This window comes from Phyllostomus discolor, chromosome 8, assembly GCF_004126475.2.
Source record: "Phyllostomus discolor isolate MPI-MPIP mPhyDis1 chromosome 8, mPhyDis1.pri.v3, whole genome shotgun sequence".
Lineage (NCBI taxonomy): Eukaryota > Metazoa > Chordata > Mammalia > Chiroptera > Phyllostomidae > Phyllostomus > Phyllostomus discolor.
Genome location: NC_040910.2, coordinates 87,415,333 through 87,427,957, shown reverse-complemented (window position 1 = coordinate 87,427,957; position 12,625 = coordinate 87,415,333). Strand labels below are relative to the sequence as shown.

At 52.7% G+C, this 12,625-nt stretch overlaps 2 protein-coding genes across 4 annotated transcripts in view; both read right to left on the bottom strand.

Moving 5' to 3' along the window:
- Window positions 1-272: 272 nt before the first annotated feature.
- LOC118502345 (regulator of G-protein signaling 9-like) lies at window positions 273-1,624 on the bottom strand (the record flags this gene model as incomplete). Its single annotated transcript, XM_036034519.1, has 2 exons — window positions 273-712; window positions 1,092-1,624. Coding segments are annotated over 2 exons (669 nt in total), but the record flags the coding sequence as incomplete, so codon positions are not given.
- A 2,712-nt stretch (window positions 1,625-4,336) lies between these two features.
- The window catches only part of RGS9 (regulator of G protein signaling 9), a 48,656-nt gene continuing 40,367 nt past the window's right edge, over window positions 4,337-12,625 (bottom strand). For all 3 annotated transcript variants that reach the window (XM_028519933.2, XM_036033458.1, XM_028519932.2), the window contains 2 exons: window positions 10,470-10,555; window positions 4,337-7,339 (listed from right to left, as the gene is read on the bottom strand). In XM_028519933.2, the coding sequence (XP_028375734.2) occupies window positions 7,165-7,339; window positions 10,470-10,555 (261 nt within the window). In that variant the 3' untranslated portion in view covers window positions 4,337-7,164. The remainder of the gene's footprint in view (window positions 7,340-10,469; window positions 10,556-12,625) is intronic.

The following is a 12,625-nucleotide window of genomic DNA, read 5'->3' as shown; positions in this document are numbered from 1 at the left end:
CCTTGCCCACCTACCCCCATCTTGGCATCTGCTTCTCAGTGGGTCTGAACAATACTCCTGGCATTCTAGAAGGGTGCCTTTCCCCAGCCCCCTTCCTGGGTGATGCCACACACTAGGGTGTCCCTCTGGTGAGCACTGCTGTACAAAGCATCACGCACAAACCAATTTAGGCAGGAATCAAGTTCTTTGTCAAAAAAACAAACAAACAAAGACGATATGAGTTTAACTCATTAATAATAGCTCATAAATAACTAAGAAAACCAGACACGCACTAATATTTCAATCCAAGAGACTCTTACAAGTTATCCTTTTACCGGTTTTAAGGCAGCAAGTAAAGTTATCTGATCCGCATGCTTTTCTTCTGCTCAAAGAAGAGAAGGTCAGGGGGCAGGGAGGGAGTTGGCCCCTGGGAGTCCAGACAAAGCACTCTTCTTCAGAATCTACCCCATCTTGGCTCTCGGCCCCCAAGTATGATCTTAATGCACTTTGGTTTGAGAGCGTGTCCTGTGGCCCAAAGCAGCAGAGTCTTCGGGAGCACCTGCCTGGTCCAAGGGCCCCGGCTCAGCCAGCTTTCCCCTAGGCCAGGCTCTCCCAGGGGCAGATGACCTCCTTCCTGATGGCCCGGTCGCCCGATTCTCCTGTCCCCGTGTCCTCTGAGTCCATCAGGCAGGCTCCATTCTCCATACGCACATCCATTTTGATCTGGAAAAAGCTTCAGACGCAAAAGGAAAGCAAGTGTGGGGGTGCAGGGGGAATGCCAAGTGGGAAGACTCAATAGACATGCACACCCACAGACATAAGTGCACATGTACACACTCACATGCACAAACACATGTGCACATGCACATATACACAAGTGCATAAGCATGTGTGTCCGCAGACACATGTGCTTACACACAAAATGAGCATGCCCATAGACATACATGCATGTGCACACGCTCACGTGCACAAATATGTGTGTGTATACATGCATGCATACCGGCACATGAGCATGCATGTGTGTCCACAGGCACATGTGCATATACACACACATGAACGTGCCCGAGGACATATGTGCACACATGCACAGTACAATTCCCTCTGGTTCTTACTTTGTCACCCTCCTGGATCTGAGCCGTGGCAGCTGCTGACCCACATCCCCTAGGGGCTGCACTTTCCCATGGGACACAGCGGGGCACTTGGGCGAGAGCCTGGCAAAAATCGGAGAGGCCAAACAGCCTCGTCTCAGAAAACTGCTGAAGGACAGAGCCATGCGGGCCTTGGGAGGGGCCGTGGGCAGCAGCTGGGGCCCAGGGCAGTCGGCGGAGGACTCGCTGGTGTCAGCGGTGGAGAGTCCTTGGCGGGCACTGGATCCACAGGCCTCCCCCTTCTGCTCAGAGCCCAAGGAGCTCTCCAAGCCCACCCTAATGGGTGAGGGGCAGATGGTGTTGCTGGGTCTCCGGATGAAACGGCCTGGCGAAGGGAAAGGCTTCCTAGGGGAGCGGCAGGAGGGGGAGAAGGGGCTGGAAGGAGAGGGGGGCACGCAGGTCCCCGTGTACACAGCCAGGTGGGGGCTGGGAGCCGTGTGCTGGCCTGGCTGCAGGGAAGAAAGAGAGAGCTCAGAGTGAGACCGGTGACTGACCAGTCAATGGGCCGGGGCCGCCCTCTGCTGACTCTGCCCCTGCAGTGCCCAAAGCAGAGGGCTTGGCTGTCCCCTGGTATGGCCATCCCCTGGGAAGCCGGAAAGGGTGCCCAAAGCCACCTGTGACAATGGCACAGCCACTCAGAGGCCTCCTGTCAAAGGGCCTGCCTGTCCCCAAGCCCTGGCCATGGTCCCCAGACTTCAGCACTTTCATCCCAGGGCATAGACTGGCTTCCTCCAGGCCTGAGAAGCTGGGGTGTGGCCAAGCTGAACTCCCAGTCGCCCCCCAATTCCAGTCCCCCCAATTCCATTGAGCAATGTTTAGTGCCTGCGTCGTGCCATCATCCCTTCTCTATTCTTGGTTCCCAACCTGAGGGCTGGAGGCATTTAGAGCACTTTTAACAGGGTGACAGAGATGGCAGAAGAAGCCCCAGCTTGTGCCTGGCTGACTCTTCCACGCCTGAAACCACCCACCTTGACCTGAACCCACACCTGTGTCCACACTGACCAGAGCTAGGGGCTGGCCTGGACCCAGCTCTTCCCCGTGCCTCCCGTGAGCAGAGCAGGGTGGCCGGGAAGAAAGACTGGATGTGGAACCTGGACAAGCCAGGAGGAGGAAGAGGAAATATGGGGTGATGAGGTTACTCCTCGGAGGAGGAGTGTCTCAGCCTCCCTGGGCCACCATGGCCCCTGGGTCCAGGAGCTCTGGGGCAGGAGGGCTGGGTCAGGCACGTTTTCAGCCCAAGGAGCCCAAGAGAGCTCAGGCTGGGCGGGAAAGTGAAAATTGGAGTTTTGGGGGAGGTTCTCTGCTGTCACCTCTCTTCCCTGCCCCGATTGCACAGGCCCACTGGCTGGAGCTCATTGGTCCCCCACCCTGAGGGCCCCTTGTGGCCACGTGCCACCCCAAAGCCCAGAGTGAACGGACCTAAGGACATGCTGGCCCTGCCGGGGAGAGGGGACCCCTGGGACAGTTGGACCGATACTGCCTCCAAGAGAGAACTGGCAATGATTTCAGTGAAGGACACACCACAGCCACCCCAAGGTCCTGCCTAGAGGGACCTTCCTGCCGTCCTGGGACCTAGGCACTGTGGGTCCCGAGAGGGGATGCCTGGTTCTGCGGCCTGTGGCCTAGTTTTCAGGTCACCTGAGTGGGCCAGTCCCAACCTAGAGAAGAAAAGGCAGGTATATCCAAGAACAGCTTTTGGAGGGAAGGAAACCCAGGAGGCCACAGTGTGCTTTGCTGGGGTGGCGGGGGGGGGGGGTCTGCATTCTTTCCCAACTCCCTCCTGAAGTTCAAGGTCAAGCAAGATTCTGTGATGAAACAGGAGCCACTGATTCTGCTTGATTGCTCAGACACCCACAGGTCAACAGACCAGATCTGGGGCCAGATCTGGGTTGTTACACTAAGCTGAATGGTTATTATTGTTAATTAGCAGTGAGAACTTAGCAAATGTAAGGTTCTGAGCTGAGTACTTTATGTGGAGCATTGCATTTACTTCCCAGAGCCACTCAGGGAGGGAGCTATTATTACGTCCATCTTACAGATGAGGAAGCCAATGCTTCGAGGAACCAAGCCCCTGGGACATGCTGCTGGGAATGGCAGGGCAGCTTTTAAACCAGGCTCCCTGACACCTAAGTTTGCACATGGGACTGCTAGCCGGGTGTCTCATCAGAATCACGCCAGGAGCCACCTGCAAAGGCACATCCTAGCCCCACCCAAGACCCACTGACGGAGACTCTCAGGGCATGTGATTCAAGCAAAGCATCTTCTAATTGACACCCAAGGGCGTCATGTGCCCACTAAGTTTGAGGAGCTCTGAGCTATGCTTCCAATGCCTCCCTTCTGTGGGGACACAGTTTCCACACAGGACAGTCTGCAAAGAACAACAATGGGTGGGGGAGGAGCTGGGCCCTGGATAAGGGCTGGGGGACAACTGTTAGGTGAAAGAAGAGGGTCCTGTTAAGCACCTGCTGTGTAGTAGGCATGCTTCGAATCTGTAGACGCCTCATTTTAGAGAAGAGAATATTGAGGACCAAAGGGGTTCATCACCCTCCCCAGGTTCTCACAGCCCATCACCCAGTGTGGTGTGTACAATGGAACTCCAAGGTGGCCCCCAGGAACCCTGCCTCCATCCTTCGTGTGCGTGTACACGGCGAATGCTATTTGTAGGCACCCCCACGGCCAGGCTACGTGACAGGTGAATTTAGGGAAGGACTATCGGGGTGAGCCTCACCTCAGCACGTGGGCCCTTCAGAGCTGAGTCTAGAGACCAGGGACAGAAGACAGGCCTGAGACAGCACAGGAATTCAGTGAGGGAAAACCTCTCCACTCTTGGCTCTCAGGTGGAGGGGTCCACATGGCAAGGAGTTTGGACAACTTGTAGAAGCTGAGAGCGGCCCCCACTCCCCCACCAGCTGACAACCAGGAAAAAACTGGAGCCTCCCATCCACAGCAAGAAACTGAGTCCTCCCAACAGTGTGAATGGGCTTGGAAGCAGGTTCTTCCCACGAAGAGCACGGCCCTGTGACACCTGGGTGCGAGGCCCTGAGCGGAGCCTGGCCAAGCCGCACCCGGCCAACCACGAGCTGGGAAGTGGAGGGCGGCTATTTCTGTGCATTTGTTAGGTGGCAACAGATAACTAATCCCATAACTGAATGAGAATTTGATCCCTGTTCTGTGTCACCCCAATGCCCTTGCTTTTTCTACTGACCCCCATTGCCATCCCATTGCCTGTGGGGTCTGGGTAGGACTTGGGGCCCTGGAGAGTGGGCCAAAACAGCAGAACGATGAAATAGGCTTTGTTGTGAGACACATCCAACTGCTCCTCCCTGAACTAAGTGAGAACACCCCACCATACTTACACAGAACTTGGGACAAACCCTCATTCTAATCCCCACTTCACAGATTAAAAAACAACAACTGAGGCTCACGGCGATGGTGCAGTGTAACCAAGATCATACAGCTATGAGCCACTCCACACACCCCCAGTCCCCCGATTCTTTGTCCTCTTCCCCATCCCATTCGCCCCCCACCCCCACCCCACATGCTTCTCTTCCCCAGGATGAATGACAGTACAGGTAAGGAAGGTGGCCACTGTCCTGCTTCACTTACCTGGCCTGAGGAGGTCCTTCCTTCTGGGCAAATAACCATTAACCCAATTGGCCCTGGACACTCTAAGCAGGGTGCTCTTTCCACCCCGGCCCACCATGGCCTTGGCCACTCTTAGAGAGGCCTGGGACTTGCACTTGGAGACCCAGCCCTTCCAGATGATGCCATACCCACCATTGGTATGAAGCAGCAAAGCGGTGGAATGCAAGGCACACGGCAAAGAAATGGGACACACCAGAGACACAGTGAAAGAGAGCCCGGTTTCGCTTTGGTTTGTGCTGTGCTGCTGTTTTATTATGCAGGGGAGCCGCCGGAAGTGGGGGAAGGAGCATGAAATGGAGCAGGAATGTTGACATGAGAACACAATCACAGGATTTTTAATGAAAGGCAGAGCAGATGGCATGAAGAGATGCGATTTCTGTCCAGAAAGTGAGTGAGAAGTCGAGTGAGCCCTTGTGGCCCCCTGAACTCCGACTCCCTGGGAGCAGGCGGGTGGGGAGAGGGTTGCATTCAGGCTCAGCATGCAGTGCGCGCTACCCCCTCCGGTCCCTTCTCACCTACCCTTCCCTCACCATCCCCAAAAACAAATGAGCAGAGTTGGCCCCAGGAAGAAAAATCATTTGCTTACATGAAACCAAGATCCACAAACTCCTCACAACAGCCTAAAAAGTCCTCGATGACCTGGCCCTGCCCACCTCTCTCACCTCATCTCGTTCCGTTTCCCCCTTGTCCACCGGGCTCCACCCCCCAGTGCTCCCGTTCACTGCGAGCCGTCTCCCACCACTGGGCCTTTGTCCACGCAGCCCCCTCGGCCTGGAAAGGTCTCCCTGGCTAGCCCACATTCATTGTATGGCCAGCTCTTTCCATCAGCTGCTCATCTGTCACCACCTGGGAGAAGCCTCCGTAACCTACACACCCCCTCATCTTGCTCACACACATATCCATTTCCTTAATAATACCTTCTATGGGTTTTGCCATGTATGTGTTTGCATCGTTGATGGCAATCACGGCCCCAATTCTCTGTCCCTCCCTGTCTGCTTTCCTTCTGCCACGAGACTTTGAAATTTCTCTCACTAAAGAGATAGAGTCTATTTTCCCACCCCTTGCATCTCAGCAGGCTCTGGTTCCTGCTCTGGCTAAACAAATGAGGGGGAAGAGACTGTGTGCCAGTTTCTAGCCTGCCCCCCCAAAACCTTACGTGTTCCCACTCAGTCCCTTGCCATGCCCACAGCCTCGTGCCTAGGCTCATGCTGCGGATGAGACATGTGAAGCGGAGAAGAAGCATTCCACTCATCCCAGCCTCGGCCTCCACACATCGGCCCCCAGCAGGGGAGTGAATGCCACCAAGACCAACAGAGCCGCACAGATGGCCATACACGCATGAGCAATGAACACTTAGGATCACATGCCACTCCAGCTTTCTGGGTAGTTGTTACACAGCAACAGCTACCTGATATAGTTGGCCTCGTTATTTTTTGTCAGTCCCAGACATGCAATAGCTCCATGAGATAGGGACTATGTCTATTTTATTCTCCAATGCCTGGCACATAGTAGGCACTCAGTAAACATGCTCAATGAGTGAGTCTTCTTGCCGTGCAAGGTGGCTCAGCGACCTGTTCTATCTCCTTTCCCTTCTTACACAGGTGTGTGGGGCAAGCCTGCTTTCACAGATAACCTTGTAGGCCTCCCAAGGTTAGAGTCTGAACTGCCCTCCACTCCACCCCGACCACAGGGCTGGCCTAGCCTACAGCTACAGAGGAGGGAAGCACTAATATCTAGGCAATATCTGAGAGGGTATTACCTTTGACCTTGACCCCTCTTGAAAATGGCACAGATATCTACCATCCCTCCTCCTGTGAATGAAGACATCAACCCCTTTGTTCTTTATCCAAAAAGATGCTCCTCTGAAGGCCATTTCACCTTGACTGCTCGGGAGGCGCCCAGTGACGCGCACCCACAGGGAAGCCCTGCGACTCCTCCCTTGGCAGGATCTGAGGCTGCGTCAGAGGCCAAGTCTAAACTGGACAGGTGAGGACGGGAGGGGACACTTCACTGAGCTATCTGAAACCAATGTGCCTGAGCAAACTATGCCTGGGAGTGGAGAGGGCGCGGGAAGGCCTTCTCTTTAACTTTCCAAAGCAAGTGGCGGAACGCAAATCAGCCTGTTGTCTCTGTGGTTCTCACTACAAGAACCCCCTCCCATTAGATGGGTGGTCACACAGCAGCTGAGTCAGGTGCCCTGCCCCCACCACGGCCGATCCTGCCCCGGGGCTGCTGGAGTGAGGGAACCAGCACGAGCTGCTGTGGTAGCAGGAAGCCCACCACGAAGGAGGTCGGAGGGAGCTGGGATGGGGAATGACTCTTCTAGGCTCTGACCCTGCCTCTGTTTGCCTCTCCCGAGGGCAGGCCCTCGCCACCCCCAGGAACTGTAAACTTATTTCGGAGGCAGCTCCCTTTTGAGTTGGCTCCTACGGTCCAGCTTGCTCATGACCTGGGTGATGTCCACCGTGTTGGCTGCCTCTCGAGCCTTGGCTTCCTCCTCCAGCTGCCTCAGGATGACCGGGCTCGGGCTGGAGCGCAGGTGACGCCGCATAAATGGGAGGCTGGAGCTGCAAGGAGGGACAGGGTTAGCGGTCAGCAGAAAGCCATGGGCTTGCCCAGCAGTGACCCCTACCACCTGCTCTGGAGGAAGGGCTGGGAGGCCAGAATCTGCACTTGTCCCCTCATTCTCCCGGGGAACCCCAGGTGGGGCTGTCAGAGGCGGGTCCCACCTTAGTTCTTTTCTCTGCCCTTGGAGCATGGACCAGAGTGAGTCCCGACTGCCACCAGATTTTAGGCTAGGCACAGGGAAGACTGCTGGGAGGGTGATGATTGGACACACCTACAATGTTTAGAAATCGATTTGTCATCCCAACTTCCCGTGGGCTCTTCCTGAAAGAAGGGGAAAGGCGGGGCTTGGATACTGGAAGCCCAAGGGTTCCTGCCTCAAGGGAGACTTGTAGCATTTGTTTTCCAAAGCCAAGGTTCTAGGAAGGAGGGAGAGAGCTGGGCTGTTTAGGAGGTCTGCCGTCGATGGGCAGAGAAAAGGAACGGGCAACAGAGGGACGGGGAGCTGCCGGCTCTGGGCACATGCACCGAGTGAGTCAGAACCTTCTGCAGAAGTTAAACATGGCCTCCTGCGACCAAACTCTCTCGACCGTGGCCTTGGAAGCCAGGACAAAGCTCCAGGGGATGGATACAGGGGAGAATGAGCAGGTAAACAACCCAGAGGCTTGGAAAACAAGCATTTTAGCAGCAATGGTGGACTTAAACCCTAGGACCTCCCCACGCCTCTGCCCCACAGAAGCCCACAGAACTCCTTATCGGCCCTGGGGAGGAGGAGGGCATCCTGACAGCAGGGCGTGCCTGATGCTGGGTCTCCCACCCGCCCTGCCAAGGGGAGGCTCAGAGCTCGATTTCACTCGTTCTGGAAAAATTAAGTTTCATGCATTGTCTTATACTTGCGAGTCACAGAACAATCTCGCACTCACCCCCGCCCCACACAGTTATAAACGCAGCCTCACGAGTTACAGAAGCACCCCCACGTGTATGCCCACGCATGGCGGCAGTGGCAGCACTGCCACCCCTGTGGTCCAAGGCCACCCCTGTGGTCTAGGGCTGCCAAGGTCCCCAAAGTGCCCCGGGTGCCCGAGAGCAGATCCCAGCTGATTTCTCAGGTCTGCCTCCGCTCACAAAACGTCTGCAGCGAGCAGTGCGAGACTCCCCTGCCTTCCCCGCTAGTTTCAGGCAGGACTTGTGGAGCGATTATGGCCCTTTCTTGTGGCTTAAAGGAGATGCTTTCAAATCCCCAGGGACCCTGAACTCCCTTCCTTCCCAGGTAAACCTAGAATAGCACCACAAAGACCTCCTTTCTCTCCTTTTCATAACAGTGCCATTATCCTCAAGAATGAAACCAAGTTGGGATTTTTTTTAAAAGCTCCTTTGATAAAGGCTCTGGTCCAGCCACCCACCCCCACTTTTGAATTGACTGGAGATACTGGATAAGAGCCCAGCGTGGGCTGAGCTGCAAACGGGAACATTTACTAACGAAGCGGGCACGGTCTCACATTGGTGCTGGGAAACCTCCACCAAAGTCCCACGTCTTTGTTCAGGCTGTCGTCTGGTTATGCTTTGGAATCTTCAGTCCCCACAGAGCAGTGATTTTCAACCCATGTGCCGCAAGAATTTTTAAAACGTGCAACACCTGACTGTTCAGTCAGGGGCACTGACCTCTTTTCCCTTGGGGTGCCAAATTAAAAAAAACGGTAACACCCAACACAATGATCGCTGTCCAGTGTGTATGCTCTGTTGCGAACCATACATATATAGGTCATATAATAAAGTTGCATCTTATTGGTCATGTCACATAATAAAGTTGTGTCTGATTGGTTAATTCTTGGTATCAGAAGTCCTTTTTTTTCCCCCTTTAGGTTTTATTTGTTTCTTTTTAGAGAGGGGAAGGGAGAAAGAAAGAGAAGGAAACATCAATGTGTGGTTGCCTCTCACACGCCCCTACTGGGGACCTGGCCCACAACCCAGGCATGTGCCCTGACAGGGAATCAAACTAGCGACCTTCTGGTTCTCAGGCCGGCACTCAGTCCACTGAGCCACACCAGCCAGGGCCAGAAATCCTTATATACAAGTAGAGATACCTTACTTTTCCAAAAGTCACTTTAGAGCAAAAAGTGTAGGTGATTACTATTGTTATTATTTGTAAATCAATCAAAATTGTACCATTTTTTTTGTCAGATCAGCAAAAAAATATATTATGTGTGTGCTACAGAATTTTACTAGTTTATGTGTGCCATGAGATGAAAAAGGTTGAAAATCGCTCTGACAAAAGCTTCTTTTTCCCAAAAAAGAGAGTTCAAAGTGCCCCCTCAGAACATTGTTCCACCTTCTGCCCAGGGGCCCTGCCAGGTGAGACCTTCTGCGTCTCCAGTGAGGAAGATGAGAATGAAGGGGCTAACGACCAGGCACTGAAAGGAGTCACCAAGAATTTTTAGAAGGTCACTGTCCCTTTCCCCTCAGCAATCCACCACTTTTCTTGGAGTACAAGCTGTTACTCTCTATAAGGCCTTGGGACATTGCAAGGGTACGAGGATGTGGCTAAATTAATCCCCATATATTGGTCTGGCAGTGGAGAAGTGTAGCAATTAAAAAAATGATGAGCTGCAAAAAAAATTAAAAATTTTTAATTAAAAAATTGTGGTAAGTATAATTATAAGTCTGATAAGACTCTTCACAGGTCTGGCTGGTGTGGCTCAGTGGATTGAGCACCAGCCTTCGAAGTAAAGAGTCACTAGTTGGATTCCCAGTCAGGGCACATGCCTGGGTTGCAGGCCAGGTCCCCAGCAGAGGGCGTGGGAGAGGCAACCACACATTGATGTTTTTCTCCCTCTCTTTCTCCCTTCCTTCTCCTCTCTCTAAAAAATAAATAAAATCTTTTTTAAAAAATGCTCTTTCCAACCAGGACAAGGGAAACAAAACTTACTGGCAGTAACGACCGAGGAAATCTTGCTAGGGTGACTTCAGAGCGTCATGAAGCCAATGCAGCAACTGTACCCTGAGAAATACTTCCCAGTCCCCAGTATTTTCATCAAACAAATATCTCAGCCACAGCCAGTGGGCAGCAAGAGACCCCTACTTCTCGGGAAACAAAGCGTCAGGCAACCAGCAGTTACAGCCCCTCCCACTTGCCTTCTCTTGGTGGTTCCCTGGGGTTCAATAGCTTTGGCCAGCATTTCCTTATAGATTGGAGATTTCAAGTACCGCGCATAAGAATCCTGGTGGGAGCAAGAGAAAAAACCGTAATTATGGGAGGGAAGTGTCTAATGAAACAAACACGCGTGCCATTTTTGAGCCCTCCCTCGGCCATCAGATGAAGGTTAAGACAATTGCCCCTCTGTGTGAAAGGCGTTTCGGTGCGACTCCAAAGCATCGGATCTTAAGTGTGGTCCCCAGGCTGGCAGCACCAGTGTCACCTGGCAACGTGCTAGAAACGCACATCCTCTGATCGGCCCAGACCTACCGAGCCAGAAACTCTGGGGATGCGACAATCTGGGTCTGAACAAGCCTCCAGGGGACCCCACTGCTCTTTAGGTTAGATCATCGCAATCTGGGCCCCCCACCCTAAATCCACATTGGGGGTTCTTCCGTGAAGTGAGCACGAGATAAGAGGACACCTGCAGCTACCCATCCCACCCAATACCTTCCTCCAAGGACAATGGGCAGCCACGAGCATGGAGCCCGCTTGGAGCCCGCTAACCTCCTGTCTGCCCTCACCTGGGGTATGACGGCAAGAGAAAATGAAACCGAGACCCAGGCTCAGACTCTTCCTGCGTGGGTACGTCCTGGACCCTGGTCAGGTTGACAGCAGTCGCCTCATGAATGCTGGCTGCTTCCAAGCCCACTCAAAACAGTTCTTGTCACAACACGCAGGGGACAAAGCCCACAGCAACAACCAGGGATCAGAAACTTTTTTATTTACAGAAGGAGGGCTGCTTTAAGGACAGAGGGGTAGCCATAAACACCATGAGAACTAGGAGAGAGTCTGGGCGTAGGGATTAGGGAACCATCGGGTTGTGTTGAGTTTATTATGGAGGAAACACCCCGTAGTGACACCGAGTCCAATAAGCATGCAGGGGCGGGCGGAAGTAGGTTTACGGTTGTCTGCGTGGAAAAGACGTGCAGGTTATGATGACGATCGCTCTGTGAACTGTTTCACGTTCTCACCACTGTAAACCTCCCTTTGCCACCCCTCCGTGCCTCATTATCAAGCTACCCATGATTCTGTTTTGTTCTGGCTTGTAGCTGAACCCCATGGCTGCCTCCCTCAAAGGTTGTACAAAAACCATATGTTTAAGAATCAAAATGTGTTTTCAAATACATTTAGGAAGACCCTTATTAAAGAAATTCTGCGGGAAACCTTCTTGTAAGGCAAACAACAGAAAAACCCACTAAGGAGGAATAAATGGCTCATCTGGCTGGGTGAAAATTTAAATTGTTACATATTTTCAAAACAAAGTAAAATGATTTCTTTATAATACAATACACTTAAAAGACTAAGCAAAAGAACTATAAAGAGGAAAACTAATGAAAATGCCATCCACGCAGATGTGCACCATTTAATGAAGTTTCTAGAGACCCTTCGCCCTCAAAGGAGTGACGGCCGTGTGAGAAGCTGAAGCTGCTGAAGACAGTCTCGTCGGACGTGGCACCGAGCAGCCACCGCACTAGACAACTTCTCCAAGGCCAAATCGGAGCCCAGATGCCGATTTTTTAGAAAGGCAATTGAAATAATACGCGATCACGATGTATGGTGGCAGGTGGGAACTGGGAATGGGGGGGGGGGGCACTTTGTACAGTGTGTGACGGTCCCACCCTGTGCCGTACACCTGAGACTAATTCAAATACTGCTGAATGTAAACTGTCATTGAAATATAAAATTTGAAAAATAATTTTTAACCATTAAAAAAATAAAACAGTGATAGATACCATGGAACTTTCATCTCAAGGACAGTTAAAAGAATTAAGTGATTCATTTTCTCTCAGGTTGTCTTTTTTGTTTAAACAATGTCCCGAAAATTTCCACCATTTTCATTTTTATTAATAATCCGGGAGGCCATCTGAACTCCCACAGGGTGTGTGGTAACCACACACACTGACCTCCCAAATGTGTTACATGTGCTCGGGGCCCGGGCCACCAGAGCTGCCACGGTTCTACCGTAGAGAGGAAGCACTCGGCCTTTGGACTCAGGCGGACACCCCAGGGGAGACCCTGAGTGAACCTCTGGACTCCGGAGAAGCAATTCCTACCTCGTGGGTTGTGTCTGATTCAAGTCTGTGCTGGGCCC